We start from the raw sequence: 27,211 nt of genomic DNA on the forward strand, positions 1-27,211 counted from the left end.
TGGCCTTACCCAAGCCACAACTCCCTCCTCTTCCTCTGTCCCTCTTCCTCTTCCCTCTCCACTGCCCTCTCCTCACTTCTTGTTCTGTGGCATCCTTGGGTGCTGTCGGTACCATTTCTACCTGGGTCCTGACCATGACTCACCTGGAGGTGGGCTCTGGGCTCTGGCAGACGCCTCTTCCAAGCCACACCAGCCTCAGTCTGGCTCAGGGCAGGGGAGGGGAGGGCAGGGAGGGTGACCCAGCTTAGGGGTGAAAGCCAAAGCACATGTTCAGCTGGGGAATAGGTGGCAGGAGGGGCCACAGAGGCAGCACAGAGACTGACCAGTCCTCCCACCCAGCCCCAGGTAAAGCAAGTGAGACCGTGCTGAAGCACCTATCTGGGGACCTGGATCTCGGATAAGCTCTGTCCACTCCACTCCACACCCCCACCCTCAGGTACAGGGACCCAAACCCGAGAAACCACAGAGTCTCAAGTGAAAAACAACAGGTTTAATATTAAAATCTTTCCCTTAGAAAAGTACACAGATAGGAAAATTTAACAGCATACAAAATAGCACTTCAGATGTATAAATGTGAGTTAATGTGAGTCCTAAAAATACTTGTAAACCTAGGTGATTATATCTTTGGTACCGTAGTGTGAACCCACTCCCTGATCTCAGGCCAGGTGGTGGGGCCCCGGGCTGGGAGATGCCAGCCAGCATGGGGCACTGGTGCCCAGAATGCAGAGCTTCTCTCATCCTTTCCAGCCCTCCCCTCCTGGCGCATGTCAGCCACATTCCTCACTCACCTGGCACCTCCAGTGTCCACTCATTTGAGGACAATAAGGTGTCACTGCTAGACCTGGGCAAAACTATATCTCTACAGGGTCCTCCCTCAGGGACAGGACAGCTGGCAATTGAGAAGGGAACCCCTAAGTACCCATTTCTCATATTCCTTTACTGAGGTGTCCACCTTAAGCTTCTTGTCCTTCACGGGACATAACTGTCCTCACCGTGCATCGCTTCTGTGTCACATACCTCCACAGCAGTGGTGGGCTGCATGCGGTGAGCCCATGTGGACTCTCTGCCTGACCTTGTTCAGGATAGCTTAAGAGTTCATTGCAGATGCTGAAAGGCTCGTGATGCCCTTGTCCCTGGGCAGCTGCTGGGGGCTTTCCAGGACACCAGCTGCTAAACCAAGTCAAGGTCCAGGCAGCTGCAGAGGGGCTGAGGAAGGGGCACAGTTCCTGAATCCCTGGAGTGTGATGTGTGATCTGGAATCTCCCCAGAGCCCAGCTGGCTGTGGGGTACCTGGCCTCGCTTTATCTGGACAAGTGTAACCCCCTGGAACCCTCTAGAATATTAGTGTTGACATGGCACTCAAAGTTAATGAGTCCAACTTGCTGACGATACAAGGCGAAAGAAAACTAGGGCCCAGAGAGGGTGAGGGGTTCCATCACGGTGTCACAGAAAGTCCAGTGCAGAGTCAGGGCCAGATACTGCATCAACACACTTGTCACTGATGCAGGCTCGTGGGCAGATTAAGATGGGGGTGATGGGGAAAGCCACAGGACCAGTGCGGCCTGGAAGACATGGGACTTCCTCTGGCCAGGTTTGTCCCATGTGTTCTGGGCAGGGGCTACAGGCCAGGTTGTCCTTATGTGGCTCAGCCCCCAGCACTTATGAAGAGCGTTCATTAAGCATGTTGGCCCCAAACCAGCTTGGGCCTGGGAAAGCAGAGTGGCATCGAGAGAAGTGGCTTCTGGGCAGCGGAGCACTGTCCAAGGCAGGCCCAGCTCCGCCAGGAGCCGGGATGTGGGGTGTCCTCCCCAGTTCTTAGGCAGATCAGAGCTGCAGCTTCCTGAGGGGCAGCTGGCTGAGCAGAAAGCTATTACTGTGGCACCTCATTCACCCAAGAACCTCCTCAGGGAGTCTGACAGCCCCATTGTCCCTCAGGGACATTCCAGGCAGATTACAGGTGACTAAATCCAACTTCTCATCTTACATTTGGGGAAACCGAGTCCTGTGGGGGTACCCTGGCTTAGAGTCACAGGATCTCCCCAGAAGCAGAGCCTGGACGTGGTCCACACAGTCTTTTGCCTCGTGAGCCAGCCCCAGGATTTGGAGCACAGCAGGTCAGAACAAAAGCCTTCCACAAGGGGACAGCTGGCAGCACCAGCATGGTGACAGAAGCCCGGGCTGGGCCAAGAGGGGCTGGACACTGGGTTGCAGAGCAGCTTCAGGCTGAGGTGGGGACCAGCCCCTACAGGAAGCTGTCCTCCACTTCGACCTGGGGCCTGGGACAGCCTGAATCCGGAGGTTGCTCCAACTCCGGCTCTGGCTCTGCCGGGGGCTCTGGGTCTGGCTCCTCTTGAGGGTCCAGGGGGCTGTCACAGGAGATGGTAGAGGAAGTGTTGGCTTCATTCAGGGTGGAGCTGGAGGAAAGAGACAGGTGAGAGCTTGGAGGAACCATAGCAGAACACAATCACCATTAAGCAAGAGCTTTCTGTCTCCATGCAATTCAGTCCTTGTAACGATCATTTAATCTTTAGTTTCATGCCTAAATCTTATCATCTGAGCAACTACTTTCAGGACAGCAATATGCACTATATCAACTAGTGTTAATTTCCTATTTTTTTAATTGAAATTCTGTATTGTCTTTAATCCTTTTTGGCTTTGTCTGTTTTAAAAAGACTATGCAAGGCCTGTACCACGAGAAAGTGCAGTTCAGAGAGGCTACGCCCCTGCCCTACATCACACAGCAGGGAGGGTAGGAGCTGGGACTTTGAAGCAGGTGTTCCTGGCTCCATAGTTCAATGTCTTCATCCTCTGCACTCTGAGAGACACTATCTCCCTTAATCCTCACAAGTCCCAATAAAAGTGATTTACTGTTTTCACTTCACAGAAGAGGAAACTGAGGTTCAGAGTGGTGAGGTGGCTTGTCCGAGGGCACAAAACAGGCCCAAGCTGCTGGAACTCCGAGCTCCACCACTCTATACTGTGAACCCGTGGCGGTGGGGTGTCCACCTCATCCACATCAGCACAAAGAGAGGAGTCTTCAGGGCCTGCTAAGACCTGTGTGTACTGCTGCGTCCCATGGAGAAACCGAGGCCCATAGAGAAGAAGCCTGCCCAGGTCTCAGCAGCAGAGCTGGAGCTAGAACCCAGCCTGGGGCTCCTGCACTTCATCTTGAACTGGATCTTGCTTGGGCGATGGTTCTGGCCTCGGAGGAAGCCCCTTGCTCAGCCCCTATTTGAACATCAAGTCCGGCACTGGCTGTGTACTGCTATCACCGTGCTGGCTACGTCCTTTCAAACTCTGCCCACCGTGACTCTACCATGCAGCAAGACAAGAGAGAGTCAGGATCCTCCTTCCTAGTTTGGATTCTGGCTGGAATTTGTAGGCATCTCCACCTTCTACAGTCAGGCTCCTGGGAATGTCCAGGCATGGTGCTCAGGGTGGATCATAGGCCCAAAGCTGGCTATGACCCTCCAATGACCACCGGGATATTCTGGTGGGCTAAGCAGGTCTCATCCTTCTCCTTGGGGCTAGGACAGAGCCTAGAGAGGGACAGGAGAAACAGCCTTGGGGACTCCCTCAAAGGTAAGAGTACCTTGCGAATAGGACCTGGCCCATCCTTGCCAGACTGCCCTTCTCCCTTGAGGGCCTCAAAGATTGGGTGCGCTCTATCTCATTTCTGCTCACTGCCCACACATTTGGGCCCTGGGCCAGGGCACTTACCTGGCAAGGCTGGGGGAGCCCTCCAGTGGGCCCTCCTCAGCAACCTCAGGTTTGGGGTCAGGCAGGGGGATGATATAGTCATTGTCACCCTCATTGGGCTGTACGGCAGTGTAGAGGACAGAGCTGGTGTCCAGGGGAGACCGGAGGCCATGGAACCCAGGCAAGCGGGCTTGGGACCGAAGGATGGCTGGGTGGTCGCTCCTCAGAAACTCCTCATCCACCTGCTGGTACTTCTGCTCCGAAGTGCGGGGAGCGCCAGAGAAGCAGTATTTAGAGGGCCGTGGGGTCACCAATTCAGCCCCTCTCACACTAGGCAAAGGGGTAGCTAGTGCTTGGAGAGGAAGAGTTTTACCCAAAGCCACACAGCTGAGCTGCCCGCCCTCCTGGCCTCTCACAAATCAGGTGATCACCAAAGGGAGGGGCAATATTAATGACCAGGATCATGACCCTCACTCTCCCCTGACTTCACCTTCACTTTATTTTTGCAGTGCTAGGGATTAGATCCAGGACCCATGCTGGATTAGTGCTCTAATCTAAGCCCAGCCTCTTCTCTGATTTCAGAGTAGGTGGGCACCAGCTCTCACCCTGCCTCGGCCTCCTCCCACGGGGCCTCAGGGTCCCTTGCTATGAAGGGGGGTGACTTCTCTTCACCTCACTCTCCAAGGACCATCCTTGGTGGAGAGTGGAGAAATGAAGCTAAAGACTGGCCATGTCTGTGCCAGAGGAGATGGGCACCTCCTCCCCCTACCAGATGCCACCCACAGGACAGGGTTTAGAGCTCAATGGACCCCGCTGGCCATGGATGGACTGTGCAGGGTTTGTGTCGGGCATCAGAGGTCACACAAGTTGGGGTTCTTCACACCCTCAAAAGAACCCTAAGGAACTAACAAGGCCCCCAGGTCTGAGGACCGACAGGGCTGTGGTGCCTGCTTTCTGTGTGAACTCAGGCAGCCTCCAGGTCTCTGTGCTGTTAAAGTAAATCAAACTCAGAGCTCCATCCATCTCTTCCCGACACTAGGAGTGAAACGGAAGCTCAGAGTGGGCGAGTAGTACTTCCTTCAAATACCAGCATATCACACACAGCCTGGCACCAAGAGAGTGGCTTCTGTACCAGAACTCTCTGCTCCCGTCCTGCCTCAACTTACCTTTTTGTACCCCTCACCCAGCAGTCTCTCCAGAAGCAGCACCAGCTGGGAGAAGGGAGGCCGGATCTCAAACTTCTCTTCCCAGCACTTCTGCATGATCTCATAGCTGGGGAGGGGAGGAGCGGGTCAGGATGCCTGGCTCGGGATGCCAGGGTGACCGGGGTGTTGGGGGACCTGGAGGTCACTGCCCCTCAGAACAAGGTAAGCTAGGGAAAGGCGTCGGGGAAGGGTGGCGGGGGTGTTGTTTTCACATCATCGCCCCTTGTTGTCCCCTAGGAAGCCCTCCCGGCACCCACTGCATTGGTGAGAACATGACTCAGACTTGGTCAATACGAGTTTTCACCCCTGCTTCACCCTCAACTCAGTGGCCAGTTCTGACGGCCTGGGACCCCTACAGCTCTGGAAGTTCAACTCTGGGGCTTTGGCCAAAAGCAGTGAGATGTCAAACTGGCACTGTTGGCAGCCACGTGGGCAGCACTGGCTTGAAAAGGGCAAAGCAAAAGCCCAGGGCATGCACACGGGTGTGATGGAACCATCTGAACACCTAGAGCTAATCGGGCTCTCTCGGGGTAAACCCGTAGCACTGCATATCTGAGACCTGCACCCGCAGCATCCTCCCTAGTGCACCAGATTCCACTCACATCTCATCGGAGGCATGAGCGGGCTGCGCCATGCGGTAGCCCCGCTTGATGGCATTGTAGAACTGCTCATTCATGGGCAGCTCTGGGTAAGGGGTGCCACCTGTTGGGAGGCAGAGACAAGGAATATAGGTTCAGAGTCAAGGAAAAGAGGTAGACAAGCCCTCTTCTCCAGGATGGGGGAAGCATATGGTCTTGGGTTGGGGGCGGGTATGGTGTCGTGGCACTGGGAAACGTGAGCTTCTTCCTGGGCACTGGACAGAGACAGCATCATCCCCCATAATAGACACCAGAGCCAAGCAGGCCAGACCAGAGAGGACCAGGGCTTGCAAAGTTACACAGGCAGAAAGTAGCAGAGCAGGGACAAGACCTGGTGGCCCTGCCCCATGTCCCAGTGCCAGCCCCACAGCCCTGCCAGGCAAGAGGCAAGAGTGGGAGGCAGATGCCATGCCATGTGCGGAGGACCGGGGAGGAAGCACACACCCAAGGTGAAGATCTCCCAGAGGAGGATCCCAAAGGACCACACGTCGCTCAAAGTGGTGTAAAGGCTGTTGAAGATGCTCTCCGGGGCCATCCACTTCAGGGGCAGGAAGGTCTGCAGGGACAGCATGGGCACTGAGTGTGCAGCCCCACTCTGCCCCGGATGGCAGGAGGAGGCCTGGCAGCGCCCACCGTGGCTCTCCTCTCTCCCATTCCCATGGTCTCTTGCATACAGCTCCTGCATCCACACCACTCCTGTCAGAGCACCAGGATGCCTCTTCCTCACTGCCAGGCCTCTGTCTCCAAGAAAAGCCACACGGCCTGAGCAGAGGCATGGGGACCCAGGGACAAGACACTGCCCCGCTCTCCTGGCTGCCTTTGGTCCCCAGGGGTTTAGAGTTGTCTAGACCCCTCCACTTCTGGGTTGTCTACGAGGAGGAGGAGGGGAGAGGAGTGGGAGGCAGATGGTCACATTTAACCACCAACCCCGGCCACTGCCTAAGAACAGCTCATCTGTCTTCCTGTGTCACTGGGGCATCTTTCTCTGCTCTGCAACCTGGGATAACAGATGTGTCCTGAGCCCCTTCCCACCCATCCCTAGGCCCACTGAATCTGGTCCCTCACCCCACTGGAACCAGTAAACCTGAGTGTCTTTGCCTGTCCTGCCTTGGACACACAGCTGGGCAGGTAGTGACCATGTCTCCTGGGCGGGACAAGCCAAGAGGAGCCCAAGGCGGATCTCCAATGAACCTCAGCTGTGCCAATCAGGAAGGAACCTGCTCCTGGAGTCAGAGGCACACGGTGCCAGCCCCGTGGGGCCACAGAAGACACTCACGCTGCCTTTAGAGATGTAGTTCGAGTCTCGCATGATGTCTCGAGCCAGGCCGAAGTCACAGATCTTGACTAGCTTGCCTTCGCAGATGAGCACGTTCCTGGCTGCCAGGTCTCGGTGGACACACTGGGTTGGGAGAGACCAGAAGAAACTGAACCCTCGGGGAAACTGTCATGTGCCCAGGTGTGAGGGTACTCGCTGTCCCGCCCATCCAGCCCCATTCTGCCCCACTGTGACCACACGTACATTCTTGGAGGCCAAGAACTCCATGCCATTTGCCACCTGGTAGCTGAAGCCCACGAGGTCTGTGTAGCTGAGCACGGGGGACTCATTGATCAGAGTTGCCCGGTAGGTCCTCTCAGGGGCTAGGAAAAAGCAGAGGGTCACATGCCATCTGCCACCTGTGTGGTACAAAGGACCCCAGTCTTTTGGTTTGTGAGAGGCTGAATGTCCAAGACACATGACTACTGACTTCCCTGCAAGCTTCTGCCTGAGCTGGGGCCAGCATCTTAGCTTTGCCCATTTGTTTCTCAGAGGCACTGGACTGGCCTTGGGCCAGTTTGGAGCTGATAGATTTTTCCTTCCATACCCCAGGCAGTCAGATATTTCCCCCACAGCCTACCCCAACTGTCCCCCTCCCTGCAGACCCCACCCTGGCCTCTGGATGCACAAACAAGGGTCCACGTTATGGTTCTACTCTGCAGCAGCTCTGGACAGGTGGCCAGCTTATTTCCCCACCCATGACACAGGCACAAGGCCACCTTCCTCCCAGGGTTGCTGCAAGGCGGGGCGTGTGAAGGGCTTTGGGAGGAACACATCCATGCAGGTGTGAGTCTGCGGGAGTGAGGGCGCTGTGTCCACCCACCGGAGGGGACGTAGTTATCGTACGGGGCCATGTAGTTGGAGGACTCGATGTCTGCGTATTTGATGTCTCCCTTCATGTCCAGCATGGGCACGTAGTCCACTGACTCATCCTTGCTCATGTCCATGTAGCCACCGTCACTCTCCCCACTCAGGGACACGGGGCTGGGGGTAAGAGGAACGTAAAGGGCAGGCCACGGGCTTCCTCTCCCCTTCCCCGCTGCCCCCTGCTCACGCTAGGGGCCCACGAGGCTGTCTGTCACTCATGCATCATTCTCCGTCATTATGTGAATGACCACAGATGGAGCCCTTCCAGCTAAACCATATGGCCCTGTGCTAAGGACTGGGACTGCCAAGGTGACACAAGTCCCATAAGTGTCCTCAGAGGGCTCACGCCCTGAGGTGCTTTCAATGCCTGGGAAAAGTCACAAGGTGGGCAAGTGAGAGGCGTCTTTCTGGGGCCTCTCCAGCATCCCAACAAGGCACCCCACACGTGCCAGCCACAGCTCTGCCCAGGCATTAGCTCCCTGAGGGGACTTGGGACTATACACCAGTGTCTCCACAGGTAGGAAGAACCAAGGATGCTGTCGGAATGTTGGGAAGGGCAGGCCTGAGTTTTAATGTCTTTTGTGGGCTTTTCCAAAGTCATTCTTGTGTTCGCTTTTATAGTCAGCAAAAAGGACTTAGAAATTTTGTTTTTGGAAAAGACGCAATCAGGAATTGGGCTGAGGAGGCTGCAGGGGGAGCAGGGAGAGCAGGCGGCCGTGCGGCAGCGCCTGTTGGACAGCCCATCCCCTCCCTGCAGCCTCTGCCCATGGTATCTCTGGGTCAGGAGAGCCAGACCCAAACACAGGGGCAGTGTGCAGTTCAAGAGAGTCAGCACCTGTAGAGGGCTCAGTGCGGGGCCTGGCACACTGGATCCCACTGCCACCATGGTTATTGTTGCCCAGCCCAGGAGGGACAGGCTTGGGAAACGGCTCTGGCTCCAGAGAGCCTCCGCTCCATCCTTAACACCCCCTACTTCCTCTGTTGACAAGGAAGGAGGGCACAGGTGCCCTGCAGGTGCCGCCGAGCCTCGGTACCTGGGCAAGGGCAGCCCCACAGGTAAGGTGTTGCTATAGAGCTCGATGCTGGGAGGGCGGTGCTTGTCCGAGTGGTGCTGCAGGAAGGTGTGCTTGTTGCGGTGCAGGTAGTCCACCAGGTCGCCGTAGCGGCAGTACTCAGTGATGATGTAGATGGGTCCTGCGGAGAGAGAGGCCCAGGCTTCCCACATAAGCAAGCTGGGTGTGGGAGAGGTGGTCGGCAGTGACAGCTAAGAGCACCCTGCTACCTGCGTTCTCTCCTGCCTGACTACGAGCATGGTACTTAGTGGCCCGGGGCCCTCCTTTCCCCATCTGTAAAGTGGGCTAGTAACGTGGAGGACTTTCGGGAGGACAGTCAAATGCTGTCTTTTCAAATGCTGCTTTTGTCCACATGGCATGTAGCAAACATTGTTATCCGTTAGGGATGAGTTTTCAAACTAACGCTTGTGTCGAAGCATGCGAGGTAACTATTGTTTTCAGTCACTGGTTTCACTCAAACTCAGTGCGTTTACTTCAAGTCCACTGGCGGGAGCTTGAAGAAACTGGTGAAAACAAGACTTGTGAAATGGGTGACGATTGCAGATGTGAACTGGCCTACGAGTGCAGTGTACTTCTGTATTTTGATTTGGTTGCACAATGCTGAGGAAAATCCCAAATATCACAATAAGCAGCTGCAAAGGGCAACTACATGGTTTTTTTTTCAGCCCAACATGCAAGTGGAGGTCAGTTCATATAAACACAAGTGACCGAAACAAGTTTGTGATCAGAACACGAGCGTCTCCCAGGTACCACCTTGGGGGTCTCTAAGAGGGGTACGTGACTCCTCGGTGTCGTGTTAAGTGTTGCCCATTACAGTTTTCAAAGTATGCCGTGACAATTGAAAGAAGGCCTGAAAACACTGATTCGGAACCCCCTGGGACTGCTGGCCTGAAGTCCTCCAGCCATGATGGTTTCTAAGTTTCTAAGGCTCACACCCCTCTGGAACTACCAAGTGAGGGCGCTGGGCAGAAGGGGTGTGAGCCTTCCAGCTGGGCTGTCCCCCATCCTGGACTGAGACAGGGACAGGAGAGGACAGCCTTACAGCCGAGCACCTTCCTGGAGCCCTCGGAGACGGTCACATACCTCCTTTGGTGCAGGCCCCCAGCAGGTTGACCACGTTCAGGTGGGGCCCTAGGTGACTCATGATCTTCAGCTCTGACATGAGGGCTTGCTTCTCACTGCTACGGGCCGTGGCTGAGGGAAAAAGGGGCTCAGGCCAGGGCTGTCACTGGCGCAGCCCCGCCTGAGCCTGTCTAGCTCCTCTCTCCAGCCGAGGGCAGTGAGGACCCACACTGTGGGGAGCGAAAGAGGCTGGGCACAAGGCGAGGTGGCCGAGCGGAAGAGCCCCTCTCCGAACCAGCTGCCTCTCTGGTGTTCAGTGCATCAGAAGCAGGCTGTATGTGCAGGGGTGAGTGGGGACAGGTGCAGCCCAGAACTCACATTTCAGCATCTTGACAGCCACTTTCATGGTGGCCTGTGAGTGACCCAGCCCGTGAGCTGTGGCCTCCACCACCTGCCCGAAGGCCCCGGAGCCGAGGGTGCGTCCTGGGATGGAGACAATCTCTCAGTTCCTGGCCCACCAAAGTGCTGCACCCCATCTTTCCAATCCAGGGCTGGGAAGAGCCACCGTTTTAGGGCAACCTCCCTATCCCTCAAACCACCCTGTTCTTCATGTGTTCCCTACGTGGGGGTCCCAGCAACTGTAAGGCTTCTCAGCCCTTCCTGGAGGCTCACCCAGGGTCTGCCTGTATCTCTATTTTGAGTCCCCGAAGTCCTCCTCCCTCCCCAGGGGAGCACAACTCCTCCGCACCCTCTCTGCCTCCCCAGCGGGACTAAGCGCAGGCTGGCACTCCTCAGTACCGAGTCTGTCAACACAAGGAGGTCCTATCTTACAGCCTCAGGGTTACCAGACCCAATGGTAGGCAGTCCCTGGCCCTCTGGCACAGAGAGGGGGACTGAGGGTCAGAGGAGGTAACATGCCAGCCTGAGATCCCACAGCTCGTCATGGCCAACCTGGGGCCAGACCCTGGAAGTCTCCCCACGGCCTTAAGTTTCCAAATTCCTGAGTGAGGGCTGACCAAGCACAAGCTGGTCCCTTGGCAGCTCCCACGTGGAGTCATAGGGAAGCTGCATGGGGTCCACATAGATGTACTCATGGCCGTCGGAGCTCACAGACTCAATCACCTTCCACCGGATCTCATAGCGTGGTTTCTGCAGGACCAAGACAGTGAGATCAGCACTGGGGCTGTCTGGCCTCGAGCCCACTACTTCCGGCCTCTTATAGCACAGATGGGCCGGGGGATCTGGAGACCCAGAGAGGGGCAGGGACCTATCTGAAGTCACAAAGCAAGTGGCCAACTGAGCCAAGGCCTTCATGGGCTCAGAGGGAAAAGCACCAAGAAGCTCCAGTTAGAGGAGAAGGTGGTAAAGGAGCTAGACAGACCTAGCAGGCCGAGGAGCGGCTGATGGCCATGGGACCATCCTCTCCAGCTTTACTCAGAGCTTCAGCTGCTCCTCGGGTGGAAGGAGAGGAACAGAAAGCCCTGGAAAGTGACAGGAGATGGGGACACTCTGTTCAGTGATGTTGGCCCCTCCCCACACCATGTGTCAGTAACCATGGGAATCTCAGAAGCACGTAACCTTGGATGTTGAAATTTTAGGATGTTGAAATCACAGGATTGGAATCTAAAAATGGGAGACTCATGAGGATAGTGGAGACCTATTTAAGGAATTTTAAAATGCTGGAATCATAGAATGGCAAAATCGCAAAACAGAACATGGCTATTACAAACTAATAGGGTCAGAATGTATTTCCGGAGACTCAGGAGCCTCTGTGGTGAGAGCTGGAAAAACCCTGGATTCTATACAGTCTGTCCCAACCTGTGCCTGGGATGAGCAGGCCAGGGTGTCCAGGGGCACAGCAGGCCTGTGTCAGCACAGGTTGCTGAGCATGGAGCCAGGTTAGTGGCCCAGTGTCACGCTACCTAAATTTCCATCTCAGCTCCATGCAGGGCCAGATCTTACATGGCCAGATCATGTAGCATCTATGGGGCCAGAGGGTCCGTGCAAGCAAATGGTGCACTGATCTGACCTGCTAGAGCAGGGGGGACTTACCTTCTGCCAAAGTATGATGAGGATGATGAGAGAGACAATGGTGAGAACCACCAAGGCCAGGATGGCTGAGATCACTACCACCTTGAAGGGCAGGGCTGGAGACAGAGACCAGAGCAGATGTGAGCACACGGGGCAGCTGCTTTCCTCCTCCTCACTGGGGGCTTTGCAAATCCCTCTGTACCCGTCCTGCCCAGAGGGAAGCCCCTGCCTTTCCAACAGCAATCAATGGGAGACCCTCGACCTCTTGCAATGGCCATGCCTTTGGCCTCTCTTGTAAATTCATGTGCTTTGAGGAGCCACCCCCAGCTCAGACTGCTGCTGGCTTCCACATGCCTGAAGCCTTGCCAGAGTCAGGTTGGCCTGTCTGAAATAGTTGGGTGTAGTTTTGCTCTGAGTTCCTGGCCTGGGCCTCGCATAAGACCAGGAGTCCCTGAAGGCCAAGCTGAGCACATATCTCCTCTGAGCCCATGCCCTCATCGGGGCTGTCACACCTACGTCAAAGCTCTGGGTTCCAATGCTCTGGCCAACTAGCCAACGGGCCAAGTCACTGACCACTGAGGGAGCCATGCACCAAGCTCCCATGGTCTGATGAATCCAAACTCAAAAACGAGCCTGTTCCTCTTGGGCTCCGCCCAGGCACAGCTGGGGTGGGGTAGTGGAGGTAGTTATTAAGTGCAGTCCCCATCACACTGGGGTATGCACCTAGTACTCACGTGTCACCCCCTGGCCCTCTGGCTCCGATGCCTCTTTGCAGCCCGCTCACTTCCCAGCAATCCCTGGCTGACCCCTGTCTCCCCTGCTCTGCACCACAGGCTAGCTGTGTGGTCCCCTGGGAATTCATTTCCGCCTCCTCTGTCCCTTCTGTCCTGTTTGGCTTCCCAGGGAGTCCTGTCCAGTCTCACCCCATACCCCATTCAGGGCCACAGATTGCCATCACTCCTGTTCTTTCTCCCCAGCAATGACACATCAAAGTCCTGGGAAGGAAGCCTGCATCCTCTGGGGAGTCCTCACCCCGCCCTGTGTGTCCCACGCACTGGTGCATGGCAGCCCCTCAGGCGCCACATGGCAGCTTTGTTCCTGCCTCTGCTCAGAGTGGATCTGCACATCAGGCCAGCGGCTCCATCCACTGAGAGGCCCACTGCTACAGGGAGCTGTGTGCGTGAGCGGGCAGGGGATAGAGGCATCCTGAAAGCTCCTCCTCCGCAGGGTGAGGGCAGGAGGCAAGTGTGTGTGCTGAGTTCACAGATCTGCCTGGGAGCTCACAGGAGCATGCACAGAGCACCTCACAGGGCCTTTGGAACTCAGCCCATTCCTGCCACTTTCGTCCTTTTTCTCTCACCCATCCAAATCCCTGAATCCACACAAAGTCTCCCATCCAAGTACTAACGAGGCCCAACCCTGCTTAGCTTCCAAGATCAGACGAGATCGGGCGCTTTCAGGGTGGTATTGCTGTAGATGCCGCACAAATTCTACAATCCTGAATTCCTCCCATTTCACTTTGCCTCTGGGTTTTTGCCCAGGCCATTCTCTCCGAGTAGACCACCATTCCTCACCAGGCTAACTTTTAGTCACCATTCAAGTTCTGACTTAATGGTCCCCTTTTGCAGGACACTTTCCTCAATCCTACAGCTAGGCCTGGGATCCTGCTCTCTCTGGGCAATCCCCTCAGCAGGGTGATCCTGACTCAGGTCTAATTTCTCTTCTTTCTGGACCACAGGCGCCAGGAGAGCAGGTGAGATGAGACCCATTGGCCTCTGTGCCTCAGTGAGAAGTTGGTTCCCTGTAACTATTTACTGAACAAGAAACAGGTGAATAAACAAGGTACGTGTGTAAAGACACAAGCATACACAGGGATGGGTAAGCAGACATGCAAACGCACCTGACATTGGCAGGCATTTTCACATGTGTGAGCGCTGAATGTGTATGTCTGCCTATTGAAAGCTATGCATTGCACAGCACGCGTAAGTGTTCAGGGGTGTGCCTGATACAGAACCTGTGCTGCAATCACACACTCACAGACATGCAGTATATACATGAAGAGGAACTGTGCACTGACATGCACACGTATGCAAATACACATTCTGTAGGTTGACACACAAGTCTAAGGATTAGGTATGCTCATGGGCATGGCCTGCAAACATATAGTCTGGGGGGTCACACACATGGCCAGGCATCGAACGTGCTTGAGTACCTGCTCACCGACATACATGGAAGCTCTACTCCTGTGTTTGGGCTTTAGGCATTCTTCAGCACACTGTTTACAAATCTATACACAGAGGCTTCACACCTGCCAGTGTTCAGCGTTTACAACACACAACATGTATACTGTTTATATTCACTGCACACAAGCACACACTGCTGCTCATGTCCACGCCCACACACCCCTCGTGTTGTGTATGTTAGAGAACAACACACTCCAGTGGGTCACATGCTCCCCAGTACCCTTGGGTATGGTGACTTGGCCCACTGTATGTGCACAGGCTCAATCCCCAGGATGGCAAGGCGAGGGCAAGAGGTCATCAGGGCTGCCGGGCTGGGGAACTCACAGTGTGGCACCACGGTGACCTCCTGCACGTCCTGGCCCAGCAGGTTGTGCACCATGCAGAGCACCGACAGCTGCTGATCCACATGGCGCAGGCGCAACGTGCTCGCCACCTCGTACTCCTGCTCCTCAGCCCAGTATGTCACGTTGGTCTCCAGCTGGCTCTCCTCTTCAGAACTGTTCCCCAGAGGCGTGGGCAACAGCTCGTGCGGACACCTGCCAGGAGAGTTAGAGAGATGGCTTGCAGCCTCTTCCTTCTGCAGATGGGGAAACGAAGGCCAGGAGCTGGCAGCGCCACCGAGTGGTGGTTGGGGAGGGAAGTAGTGTAGGGCTGGTCCCTGCAACCTCCAAGCAAGCGGGTTCCTCCTGTGCGCCCTAAATTGACCAGCAGAGGGCTCTCCCGCTCCAGACTAGAGAATTTTGGATCGCAAAATTCACTGTCTCATTTTGACTCCCTAAATCTCAAGGTCTGACCTCATCTCTGCCACTATTACACCATGGTCTGCCACAGACAACCATGGTCAGGAGCACAAAACATCTGGGTAGATAAGGTCTCTCCATTCCGCACTGTGCTAGGCCAAAGATAGCTCAGGAATCAAGGTAAGGAACAATTTAGGTCGGGCAAACAATCTCCAAGGAAAGGGCGGTCTGGTCTTTAGGATTTGGCTCTAGCCTGGAGCAAGGTGTTCCGGGGAGGGGACTGGGCTAGATAAACGTCCTGGGTTCTTGTAGCCAGCAGTGGGTACCCTGGGAGACTGAGGAGCAAGGGTTGCTCACCTTTTGAGGTCTCTGCAGAGAAACCAGCTGACATGTGGCTGGGGCATGCCTCGGCCGCGACAGCGGACTGTCTGGTCCCCATTGGCAGGGTGGCTCTCGCTCAGCTCCAGCACACGGACAGGGACTGTATAGAGAGGTACAGGGTCAGGAAACGGGGAGGTCAAGATAGTCATTGGTCATCCTTTGAGAGCACCCAACCCTGGTCCCCTCCTGGGGGGAGGAGGGGATGCAGACTGCAGGTGAACAGTAAATACCAGGAATCAGGGTAAGAGCTGATGGATTCCCTTTGGAGTACTTCAAAGGGAAAGCCTCAGGAGGGTGCCAGTCTGTCTTTAGCACCTCTCTGAGACTTGGTAATCTTCCCTTCTAACAAAGAGAACAGGCCTGAAGCTCAGAGCTCTGGGCAGCAGGGCTTCTGAAACTAACATTTAATGGCACTGTTTTGTCTTCTCTGAGTCTATTTTAGTGGTTGCTTTATATTTATGACACATCATGCTGAGTTTCCATCTATGTTGAGAGGTTAAATTTTGTCTTTCAAAATAAATTTATTTTTAGAAAGCTGATTGACAAAACACTAAGCCATTATGTTGTCATTCCTATGCTCCAGTCCCTTGGGCCACAGGATAGAACAAAAGCTGTACTACACTGCCTGCAAAAGCGTCTATCTGTCTGCCCTCCCAGCCCACTCCAGCCTTCCGCACAGGCCTTTAAGCCGTTGCTCTGGCACTTGCAATGCCTGGAATAAACTCTTCTCGGCCCCTAACTCAGCGCCCTCATCTTCCTCAAGCACTCATGCAGATGTCAAAGCCTCAGTAAGGCCAACCCTATTGACCATGTTTAAAAGAACAATCATCAGTACTCCTTGTGCCCATCACTCTTAATCCTCCCTGCCCTGTGCCAATCCCCACCCTGTAGTAACTGTCATCACATAATCTGTATCATTCCCTGAGGTTTCCTCTCCTACTGATTAACATTTGTCTCCCCCACCATGACTGCTCAAGCTGCACAAAGCCAGAGCCTCGAGAACTCTGAAAATCCTGATGTATTGTGATTGCTCAATAAATATCTGTTGAAGTAATGGTACAGTAGACAAGGGCTGATTGAAAATACAGTGTGTTTAAAAAAAGTTATCATAGTAAAAGACATCCTGCCATTAATCTCCCTCAAAACACTTCCCCTCACTCAAACACATTGTCTGTGCCACTTTCTAAAGCAGTTCCGGAAATGCTCTTTCCTGAGTGTCTTTAAGGTATGTGATTAAAAAAAAAGTAAAGGGACTTGCTGCGGCCAAGTGCCATCCTACAGAAAGGCAGATTTGTACAAACAGAAGGGTGAGTCCTCATTTACTTATTCACTGGAGCTGCCACTGTGCAACTTCTGGCTCTTTGCTGAAGTGAAAACAACCATGAAAGGTAAACATTTGGAATCTAGGGGCTGGGGTTTTAGTTCAGCGGCATAAGCGCCTGCCTTGCAAGCAGGCAGTCGTGAGTTCAATCCCCGGTACCGATAAACAGGAAAAAGACAAAAAAAAAAAAACATTTGGAATCAGTTTGGAACGTTGAGGCAGCCATGACTGCGCAGTTAAAAATACTAATGAAAGAGAACTTCCAGAGCTGCGTCAGACAGTGACAAGAACTACGGGCTAAGTGTGTTTAAAGGGGGGGCGGATTTCGAGGGGTGTGAATGGCAATGTCTTTTACCACAACAAATTACTTGAAAAGGTTCGACATTCATTGTATTCTTTTTTAATCACAGCTCAGTAATGTTATGTGAAAAGGAAAAATCATGGTATCAGTACATAAATGCCCAAGGTTTTTGGAAATACCTGTCTAGCCTCATGGCCTCCTTTAACATCTAGGGAAACTGAGGCTGAGAGAAGAGACACAACAGGTCAGTGGCCTCCACCCCAACCCCCTTAGTTTCAGGGTCCCTTTTCATCAGTTCCTCCTGTGGGTGGGTGGGCAAAGCAGGAGAAGGAATAGGGCAAGGAGGACAAGAATGAAAGAGGGCAAGGAGGTGACCCTCACCATTGACCTGCAGCCGGAAAGACAGCTGGTCCTCGTCATCCTCATGGAAGGCCCGCATGGTGTAACTGCCAGCCTCTGCCACCTTCACCCGCACCAGTGTCAGCTCCGACACATACCTGGGGGCAGGGCAGGCCATGAGACCCACTGATCAGTCTTACAGCTCTCCCAAACTCCCTTGTGCAGACAGGAAAAACGGGCCTACGGATGCATGGGGCCTGCCTGGGTCACATGCATGTCAGCAGCAAAGCCAGGACTCGAATCTGTCTCCTGAGTCCCCACCCATAGGCGGTGCCCCTAAGCCAACAGGAAAGCTGGGGTGGGGGGACAGTAGCTAAGAGCACAAAACCTATCCCCACCCCATCTCATTTCCTTTATCCTAACACATTATAGTCACTGTTGGCCTGCTAATATCCACACTCAGGAATGTTACAGATGGCACTGAGTGGCCCTCCTGGCACCTTGTCTCCCTATTATCCACCTTTTAATTTTGGCTGCCAACTGCTGACCTCACTCATCATGAAGATGCTAAATATTTGAGTGATCACCTAACCAGTGTCTGTTTCGCCAACTAAGGCAGAAACATGGAGAGGGCTGGAACTGTCCCTGCAGCAATGCTAACACCTGCCACGGTGCTTTGCATGCAGTAGGCTCTCCTGATAGGCCAATCAAGGCTTACTGGGTATTTGAAGGCCCTGCTCTGCCAGGCAGCTGCAAAGTTTCCAAAATGGAGTGAGCTAGCAGCTGCTTACCGGGTCTCGGACACATTGCGTGTGGCCAGGGCTATCTCGCCGACACTGGTGTCACCAAGGGTGCGGTTGTCTTTGAACCACAGGACAGTGGGCGGAGGGTAAGCTTCGATCAGCACCTGCAGTGTCCGGCTCTGGTGCAGCTCAGCGATTTCCACAGTGTCCAGCCCTTGCAGCAGCCTCACATAGCCTCTCTCTGCAAGGTAAACCTGTCAGGGGCAGGTCCTGGGGGCTGGGCAAGCCCAGCATCCCCCCAGGAGGCGGAGCTTCTGAGACAGGGCACCAACGAATGGTTCAAGCTTTAGGAACCCATTGGGCCTTGGAATTGGGGTTAAAGTTGGGGCTGTCACAAGAGCAGGGGCCAAGTTTGGAGGTGGGGCTGATTTTGAGGTGGGACACGTAGTCCTCTGGTCTGGTTCAGTATTGTAGGTGAGGAGCACAGAAGCCTCAAGCAGTACTGAGCTTGAATTTGGAGATAGGGCTGCCTAGGGCAGGAGTGGGGCTGGGTTTAGGTATCGGGTTGGAACTAGGATTCCAACCAGAAAGTCCAGGTTGAGTTAAGGCTGAGTCGGGCTGACGCTGCACTTTGGTTTGGGTTAAGCCAGAGTGGGGGCCTTGGCTGGCACAGAGTTTAGCGTGGAGCTAAAAGTGGCTGCCTACACCCCGGGCTGTACGAGGGTCTGAGTCCAGCCCAGACTGGATTGGGGGCTGAGTCCAAGGCACCCACCGACCACAGTGACGTTGATGGCCTTCTCGTCTCGGTGCTCGTTCACACTCTCTGACACATTGCAAATGTAGGTCCCTGAGTCACCCAGCTCAGCGTCGTGGATGTGCAGGATGGAGCGAATGTGGTTTGGCATGTCAGGGAGGAAGTCCGTCACTGCCTCTACCTGCCGCCCACTCTGCAGGGATAGGTGAGCAGGTTCCCCACATCAGGAGGGGTCCATGAGAAGTCAGACTGCAGACTGCAGTATCCATCCCTGCCTGGCCCCCTCCAGCCCCCGGCCCAGCGTTACCTCCTTTCGGGGGTACATCCACTCAAAGTTGACCACCTCATTCCCCGTCACGATGCACATGATGGTGATGTTCTCACCCTGGCGTACCACAGTCTGCACTGCATTCACAGAGACATTGATGGATGACACTGGAGGAGAGAGAGTGGCTTGAGATGGGGGAGATCACCAGCCACCAGCACTTCTGCTTAGGGATGGAGGAAGGGGCCATGGAGGGAAGGGTTGACTGGTGTGAAAGATTCAACCATTCAACAAGTATTTATTGAGTACCTACTCTCTGCCAGTTACTAGTCCAGGTACCAGGGCTATTGCAGAGAATAGGGTGGACAAAACTCTGTCCCCATGCAGCTAATGCTCCAGAAGAGGTTAACAGTCTAGAAGTAAAAGTGTCCTCTGGGGATCTAAGGGAAAAATTCACTGAGCTCTTGTTTCATTTAATCTTCACAATAAACCTACCAGATAGGCAGCTATTGTCATCCTCATTTTATAGAGGGAGACACGGGCTCAAAGGGTTGGTATGCTTTGAGCATAATTATTACGATGGAAGTGGCTGAGTTGAAATTCAAAGCCATCTGGTTTGAGAACCTGTGCCTTTGCCTACCATGTTAAGCAGCCCAGCTCTGCCACTAGTGGATTCTATAACCGAGCAAACACTATCCTCTCTCTGAACCGCAGTTCCTTCATTCGTCAAGTAGGGGGGGAAATGACCTTCTAAGTCTACAGTGTATGAATCCAAAGACCAATGAGTTACCTACTTGGTAAACTGTAAGGGCTGCTCCTCTGCTAAGCATCGGGCAAGATGCTTGCCCCTGCTAAGCATCTTACCAGGTCTCGGACACATTGCATGTGGCCAGGGCTATCTCGCCGACACTGGTGTCACTAAGGGTGCGGTTGCTGATGCAAAGGGCCTCTCCAACTCTCACTGTAGGTGCCCGATGCTGCTAAGCATTGGGCAAGATACTTGCCCCTGCTAAGCATGGGCAAGATCGGGGCTTACCCTGTAGGCTGTAGACATAGTAGGCATCGGATTCCACTTCCCTGTCCCCAATGGTGGTTTTGCAAATGTAGGTCTTGTCCTCAAAAGTACCAATGAAACCTCGTTGGTGATCATAGGGGATAGGCAGAGGAACATCCTCTTTCTTCTCGTGCAGCGTCACCACCAGCCGGGGGTCTGTGACTCGGCATGGGATGGTGGTCTCAGTGATTTCCGTGACAAAGACAAATACATCCTCAGGGTCTATGGGGAGGAAGCCCATACTGGGATCTGCCGGAAGAGGAGGCAAGGATGAGGATCAGGAGAACTGGGTTTCTGGCCAGCCGGTGGACTCCGTGTGACTGTGAGCAAGTCTCTTCCCCTCGGTGGCCCTCAGTCTCCTCAATCCAGAAAAAAGCTGCTGCTATGGTTTGAGTACTGGTTATCTCCAACACTCATTGGCATGTAGCTATCTTTGTAATAGCCATAAGAGGTGATTGGGCCATGAATACCCCACGATTGGTACACTGGTGCCATGTCACCTCTTACACTTTCTTGCCCTTGTATGGGATGATACAAAAAGAAGACCCTTACCAGCTGCCAGCCCCTCGATCTTGGACTCTGCATCCTCAGAACTGTGAGCCAATGAAGTTCTGTTCATTATCAATTAGTCTCAGATACTCAGTTATAGGAGCAAACCTGGGCTAAAGCAGACCTCAGAGCTCCTTTCAGCTCTAACCCTGGCATTGATAGCCCCAGGGTGAGAAGATGGGCCCCAAGCTGAAGTGCGATTGGTCCCTGAGTCCTGAAAAATAGGGAAGCTGCAGACACGGCAGATGGGAGCCATCTGAGAACACGGACTTCTCAGGAGGCAGGAATGGGGCTGGCTGGCAGGAAATACACAGATATCCAGGCCAACGTGTGGGAATGAACACACTCCTGGTCTAAGCGGGGCAGGCTTCCATGATTCGTGAGCATTTCTGAATTGGCTGCATTTGCGTTGTGTCACTGAAGGCTCCTCTGAGCTTCCCCTGGAGCCATCGCCAGGGGAGAGGGAGGGTGGGTGCATAAGCCGAGGTTCTCACCTGGCACAAAGATGTACAGCCGCCTCCGCTCACTGGACTCCAGCTCAAGGGAGCTGTTGTAGGTGCAGAAGTATTCTCCTGTGTCTCCCCCAGTGACGTTGGTCAGTGTCAGTTTGCTGGTGAAGGTGCCATCCTGGGTCATGACCACTTCCTGTTGGGGTACCTGGGACATTCGTTCCCACAGCACTGGAGCTGAACCCAAGCAGGTCAGAACAAAGGTGCTAGAGAGATTGAGAACCAGCTCTGGGCCTGCAGGCACCATGACCAGGCCTTGGGAGATCTGTGGTCCCAGCAGCAACAGCAGTGACAGTAACAGCAACTGGCCTTTGGGGGAGGAGGTGTCACATGTCAGGGTACAGAGACCTCAGGATGTCCCAAACCCTACCCAAAGCTGCTCTGAAGCCATCAAGTCCTCAAAGAACACACATGCCTGCCCAACAGATTAGAGCCCTCTGCCCGTGGTTGTGGGGCCCTTGTGCCCTCTGCAGGCCCCCAGGGACTCCCGGCCTCTGTCTCCATTCCTTTCAAGCTCCTGAGTCTTAGTTCTTCCATGGCACTATGTTCAGGCAGTAGGCAGGGGAAGGGATCAGGAAATCCTTGGGAAATAATTCCCAGGCCTTTAGTTCCTGCATTACTTCCCAGGTCACTTTCTGGGCCTTTTCTCTATAGCTGCCCCCAGCTGTCTACGTTCTGGTGAAGCCCAGAGGTGGCCTTGCTTGGGAGGGGACTCAGGCAGCTTGGAGTGGAGACAGATTGGGACAGAAGAGATGGTGAGGCCCTTGTGTCTGGAGGGCACTGGGGTCGAGGTATGTGTGCATGATATGTCTTTCCCTCACCCAACAATATTCTCTGGGGAAGGAAGAGAAGCTATGCTCCCCCCAGTGCAAGCAGCAGGACAGCCAGTCATGGTCCACTGGACAGAAGTTTGTTAGGCAGGCCACTGGCGCACCCCGGCATCTGCCCAGCCCCTTGAGGGCAGAAGGCATGTCATCAATCAGACTGAGGAGAGATCCCAGATAGGCTGACTGCAGAAGGGTGCGAGGCAGAGGGAGAGCCAGGCAGAGGATCTGAGGTTCAGCAAGGGCTTCTGGATGGGTTTTAAGCTGGGGGGGGGGGGGGTGCAGTTGAAGGAGGCCTCCATAGAAATGCTCTTGAGATATAGGAAACTGTGTCTCAAGAAGAGCCACAGTGATTATGAACTCACACCCTAGTATTAGCGTACATCACCCCTGCAAGCTCCAGGGCCTGTTCCGTGGCTCCCCAGGACCTCTGCCATGGCCCCCAGTCTACCTACCTTGGAGGACCGGAGCTGGCATCACACCTGGAGGCTGCATGATGGCCTGTGGAACGAAACAGGGGTGAGGACCCATCTTAATACCACAGGTAAGGCTTTGTCTGGACCACTAGCCTCCATGACTATGGGGCTGAAGCCAAACGCCACCCGTCCCCAGGCTAACAGGGCCCTGTCCCCTCTATTTCTAACACTCATGTGGACTTGGCTGAGTCCTTTGCCCTGCTGGACCTTAGTTTCCCTGTATGTATAGCAGGGCTGGAGAAGTTGGGCTGGATAGTATCCAGGGACCGCCAGCTCTGACAGACTGTCCTCGGGTGACAGTTCCAATACCAGGCTCTTATCTGCCAGGACAAATATTTGGGAAAGTGTGATGAAAGGCCTGGAGGAGAAGGAGGGGTGAACCAGAACCCAGAGAACTCCCACAGCTCCACAAGCACAACAGGAAATGGAGGCGGCTGTGGGAAGGGAAGCGGGGGAGTCAGGCTGTGGAATGTGGGGGCCTGGGCCCCCTCTACTCAGTCCCCACCAGCATCAGGAGGCCAGGGGAGAGGGGCCTGGGGCTGCACATGGGAGAGCTGAGCAGACTTTCAAGGTCCTGAGGGATCACTGAGGCCTCCACCACCACCCCCACTGTCTGAATGGAGAAACTGAGGTTCTGAGAAGAAACAGAACCTGCCCAGGGCTCCACAGCTGGCCCTGTGGGAGAGAGACAAAAGAGTTGGAAAGTGGAAGCGGAGAAAGGCAAAGACAGGCTGCACGAGAGGAGATGCACAGGAACACGCAGTGCCCTGGGCACCAAGAAAGGGAGGCAGACAGACCGAGTGGGATGGGTCTTTGTTCCTGCCTTGGCAGCCACACCTTGGGTACCCAGTCATCAGCAAAGGCCAGGCAGGTAAACCGAGGGGCTGCCTGCAGCCTCAACTGTAAGGAATTTAAAGGCGGACAGGCTCACAGAGCAAAACACATGGGAAGTGACCACGTGACAAGGAGCCTCCTATGCTGTCAGGTGTGGACTTAGTCCCCTGAGTGGGAGCTCAGCACCCCACTCTGCACCGTCTCTTCTGCTCTCCGTTCTACCAGGTAACACCCCTGTGCCACGGCTGTCTCTGTGGCTGAGTCTCCATGTTTCACAAGCATGCTACCTCCCACAGCCAGGTTTGATGCTGGGTTATAGACTGAACACCGGCTCAACCCAGTGCCCCCGGAAGTCCTGTACTCCTGACACCTCTCCACAGCATCCCTACTCCCAAGCATTCTGGGCCACTCTCCTGCTGGACACCCAGCATCCTTGGGCAGGATGGAGCAGTGCCCGGGCAGCCCATCTGCCCCTCAGTGGGTGCCCCTCTGGTTTCCCCCTTCCTGCCAGAGGACTGGGCCAAAGAAAATCATTAGCAGCCCAGGCTGGGGGATGGGGTCACTGCAGCTTCCCGCCCCTCCCCTCCCAGCCTCCTTGGCCAGCCGCACTGTTTATTATTCTAAAGGAGGAATTTGGCCAGCGAGATGGGAGGTCACTGCAAGGGGGCTGGCCTGGCTCTTGAAGGCTGGGCTGGCCATGTGGGCTGGGACCTCATGGCATGCAGCCCCCGACCCTGCTCCAATGCTGCGCTCCTCTGTCCTCTCCTTACAGGTCAGGGCTAGGGATGGCTGACAGCCTCTGACACTCGGCCAGGAGGAGCCCTTTGGGAATGGCCCAGAGAGGCCCAGAGAGGCAGAGTCATGACCATGTCACACAGCGAGAAAGGGAATTTGGGCTGCTGGGAGAGGATAGGCTGGACAGATGAGATCAGAGAGAGCACAGAGGCTTTGGGAAGGGACATCTTAGGGAGCTTGGACTGGCGTGACTGTATGAATTAAGCATTTCAGCTCCCAGGGACCTTGAACCCCATTGTGAGACTGGGTTTCCAGGCTTCATTGGGACCGTGTTTTCCCATCCACACACACAGAGGTTTGGAGGGGCTCATCTCAAAGAGCAGTCCCTGTTCTCAAGTTTTGCCTTTTTAACCCCCTAGAGAAAAGTTCTAGTCATTATTCTTAGGATGGCTGGAGAAAGGAGGGGCTGGCCAGAGGGAGGGGGCTGTATTTCTAAGCCCAGCGTCACATGAGAATTCATTCTGTGTGGACTGTGACAAGATGCTTCCCCGCTGTACTCTCACTCTACCTCTATCCATTCAGGACTTAGACAAATGAACTTGAGATGTGGAAGCCCAGGATTTGGCATAGAAAAAGCTAAAGGGCTGGAAGGTACCATACTGGGCCTTAGGGCACTCAGAAGTGGCCTCCTAAGCCACCTGGATGACTTTGGCACACTCAGATGCCTGCTCGGTGCCTTATAGACCATTTTGTACTTCCTGGTGGCAGCCAATTCCAGCAGACCCCAGGGAGGACCAGGCAGCTGACATGGGGTGTTGATTTTCCTGTGACAATTCCCTTCATGAGTGGAAGGAGCCATGCTCCGGGAAAGAGACACCTGAGAGAGCATGGTGTCTCTGTTTGCCCTTCTGTGCTCCCAGGAAGGCCCCTGGAAGTGGCCTGGGGGACCCCAAGCATCTTCCCTCTGCTCAGGAAGATATACCGTGTGCTGAGAAGCCCTCAGGACTCCTCCTATACAGCCAGGTTGGAGGGCCAGAGTTCCAAAGGTGGGGTCATTGCCCAGGTCACAGTGATTCTGAGGGTCCCCTCAAGGAATGGAGTGAGGGTCCCAATTCCAGGGGAGCAAGCATGTTTAGAGGGTCATTCTCAGAGCCCCAGACTTCCTTCCAATAAGCATATACAACTCTTTACTCCTTTCCCACTGCCTTAATCTAAATAAATCCAGTCCATCTTAGCCACATCCGCCAGCAACAGCTCCCCTCCCTCGGGGTCTTGCAGCTCCCACGACACAAGCCGGCAAAGGAGGGGGCAGCAGCACTGCCAGGGGCGAGGACTGCACACGGTGAGCACATGGACACAGCACAGACGCCTGCCTACGCGCCTGCTCACACGCTCCCCCGAAACCCATGCATGTGCAGCTGGCTGAGAGTGTGCCCAGCCCCCATGCAGACATGAACCATGTGTATTCCACACTACACACACACACACACACACACACACACACACACACACACAGCTCCACTGTGCCTTGCACACACACACATGCACCGACTGCCGCCTGAGTGCTTTCCCAGGCGCCCATCAGAGAAACACTGGAGTGTAGCACATCGGCATGTGACACACACAGAACTTGCACACAGGGAACCCCAAATGTCCCTGACCACACCTGCATGCATCCACAGACAAACCAGCCATGCATGCACCGTGCAGGTCTGAGAACCTGACATGTACTGACTGACTTGTATACAGCAATCTTTTCCATGTTAGACATGGGGAGACTGAGGCACAGAACATCTCAGAAACTTGTCTAGAAATGCAAAGCCAGGGAAGGATAGAGCAGAGACACAGGTCAACCAGTGTGACTTCGTGCTCTGTGCCCCTCCAGTGCTCCACTTCTCTGGTCACTGCTGTCTAGGTGGAGCTCGACAGAGCAGTAGGTGGAACTGTCAGAAACAGATGGACTTGAGATTAATTTAGCGGAGAATCAACACAGCGGAGAATCAACAGGACTTGGTGACTGAAGATGGGGGAGCTGAAGAGGGAAGTTTCACAGAGGAGCCTGCACCCCTGTTTCTGGCTTGGAATGCTGGGGGGCAGGAATGTGTATTGCTGGGGATGCTATTTTCTAAGAGGATGTAGAAGCCAAATAGCAGGACTGGACCAAGTTGCTGTCATGCTGGGTTAGAGTGTGGGGGGTCCTGCCGTGCAGGGAACAGGCTGGACAGAAGCAGCAGTGAGGTGGAGCCCAAAAAACCTTGCCATAGAGTGGAGAGCGCTTGGTGCAGGGACTCTGGGGCTAGAGGTGCTGTGAATAAATCGGGTGCCCACGAAAGGAGGAGGCGGCAGCCTGGTCATGAGGTCAGGGTGTCAGAGTCCTGAAATGTCACAGCTCCACAGCCCTCTGGTTACCCAATTCAGTCCCTTTCACGAGCCCCACTGTACAATTGGGGAAACTGAGACTTACAACGTGAAAGCAAGAGAGGACCCACGTTTGTTTCTATGCAGGATGGGCTCAGGAGATAGTGAGGTGCTTGAGCTCATCTGAGCAGGCAGCCCCTGCTGCACCCCCACTCAGGTGTGAGGTGCTCAACGTCAGGATTCAGACCATGACTGCTGCCCCTCCCTCTCCTCAACACACTCGCTCTCTCTCCCTGCACCACCAGGCAGACAGGTGACAGAGGCTCAGAGGACACTTGCTGTGGACATTGGCTTATTTTGGGACCTTCTACTTTGCCCTTTCTCCTCCACAATAGGGACACTTCAGGGACACTTCACAAACTTAGGCTGGGTACTGACCCCAGATCCACCACCACCCGTCTTACATCTTGCCCCTCTCTGGGCCTCAGTGTCCCCATCTGTATGACAGGGTGGGAGAACCAGCAGGGCTGACGTGTTGTGGCTCTCGGATCCCGCTTGGAAGGCAGCTGTGCACAGCGGGAATGCTGGGGAGGTTTGCAGCCGGGATGTCGTGACTCAGCCCCCAGAAGGCAGCCAGCTCCTTGGCCTGGAGTGTGTGGGGGCAAGAGGCATGTGGAGCTGGACAGCACAGTGACCACAGCACGGCTGGACCTGGCAGTGTGGCCTGTGAGGCCATCCCTAAACTGGCCATGACATGAGTGAGGTCTTCAGCTGGCCCAGGAAGCCTCATTGTGGAAATTCGGGAGCAGAGTCTGGAAGGTGGAATGCTGTTACAAGCTGGGGTGGGGGAACTAGGAAGGGGAAGAGACTCCCCTGCCCCCCTCAATCTTATGAC

The 27,211-nt window shown here is 54.6% G+C and overlaps 1 protein-coding gene across 4 annotated transcripts in view; it reads right to left on the reverse strand.

Annotated features, from left to right (window-relative positions):
• Positions 1-475: 475 nt before the first annotated feature.
• Pdgfrb (platelet derived growth factor receptor beta) overlaps positions 476-27,211 on the reverse strand; it is a 37,275-nt gene continuing 10,539 nt past the window's right edge. For 3 of the 4 annotated variants that reach the window (XM_013141036.3, XM_013141037.3, XM_003477350.5), the window contains 22 exons: positions 22,369-22,414; positions 21,075-21,398; positions 20,014-20,280; positions 19,020-19,147; positions 18,731-18,905; positions 18,007-18,199; positions 17,258-17,373; positions 15,231-15,354; positions 14,458-14,669; positions 11,912-12,006; positions 10,876-11,008; positions 10,238-10,342; positions 9,881-9,991; positions 8,759-8,918; positions 7,681-7,841; positions 7,062-7,180; positions 6,819-6,941; positions 5,987-6,098; positions 5,507-5,606; positions 4,866-4,971; positions 3,721-3,953; positions 476-2,414 (listed from right to left, as the gene is read on the reverse strand). In XM_013141036.3, the coding sequence (XP_012996490.1) occupies positions 2,243-2,414; positions 3,721-3,953; positions 4,866-4,971; positions 5,507-5,606; positions 5,987-6,098; positions 6,819-6,941; positions 7,062-7,180; positions 7,681-7,841; positions 8,759-8,918; positions 9,881-9,991; positions 10,238-10,342; positions 10,876-11,008; positions 11,912-12,006; positions 14,458-14,669; positions 15,231-15,354; positions 17,258-17,373; positions 18,007-18,199; positions 18,731-18,905; positions 19,020-19,147; positions 20,014-20,280; positions 21,075-21,398; positions 22,369-22,414 (3,315 nt within the window). In that variant the 3' untranslated portion in view covers positions 476-2,242. Of the gene's footprint in view, positions 2,415-3,720; positions 3,954-4,865; positions 4,972-5,506; positions 5,607-5,986; positions 6,099-6,818; positions 6,942-7,061; positions 7,181-7,680; positions 7,842-8,758; positions 8,919-9,880; positions 9,992-10,237; positions 10,343-10,875; positions 11,009-11,911; positions 12,007-14,457; positions 14,670-15,230; positions 15,355-17,257; positions 17,374-18,006; positions 18,200-18,730; positions 18,906-19,019; positions 19,148-19,823; positions 19,837-19,992; positions 20,281-21,074; positions 21,399-22,368; positions 22,415-27,211 lie in introns of those variants that run through there. The other variant, XM_023560547.2, reaches the window with a different exon arrangement.

Source organism: Cavia porcellus, unplaced genomic scaffold, assembly GCF_034190915.1.
Source record: "Cavia porcellus strain 051 isolate PalLab524CR breed Dunkin Hartley unplaced genomic scaffold, mCavPor4.1 scaffold_21, whole genome shotgun sequence".
NCBI classification, from domain to species: Eukaryota; Metazoa; Chordata; class Mammalia; order Rodentia; family Caviidae; genus Cavia; species Cavia porcellus.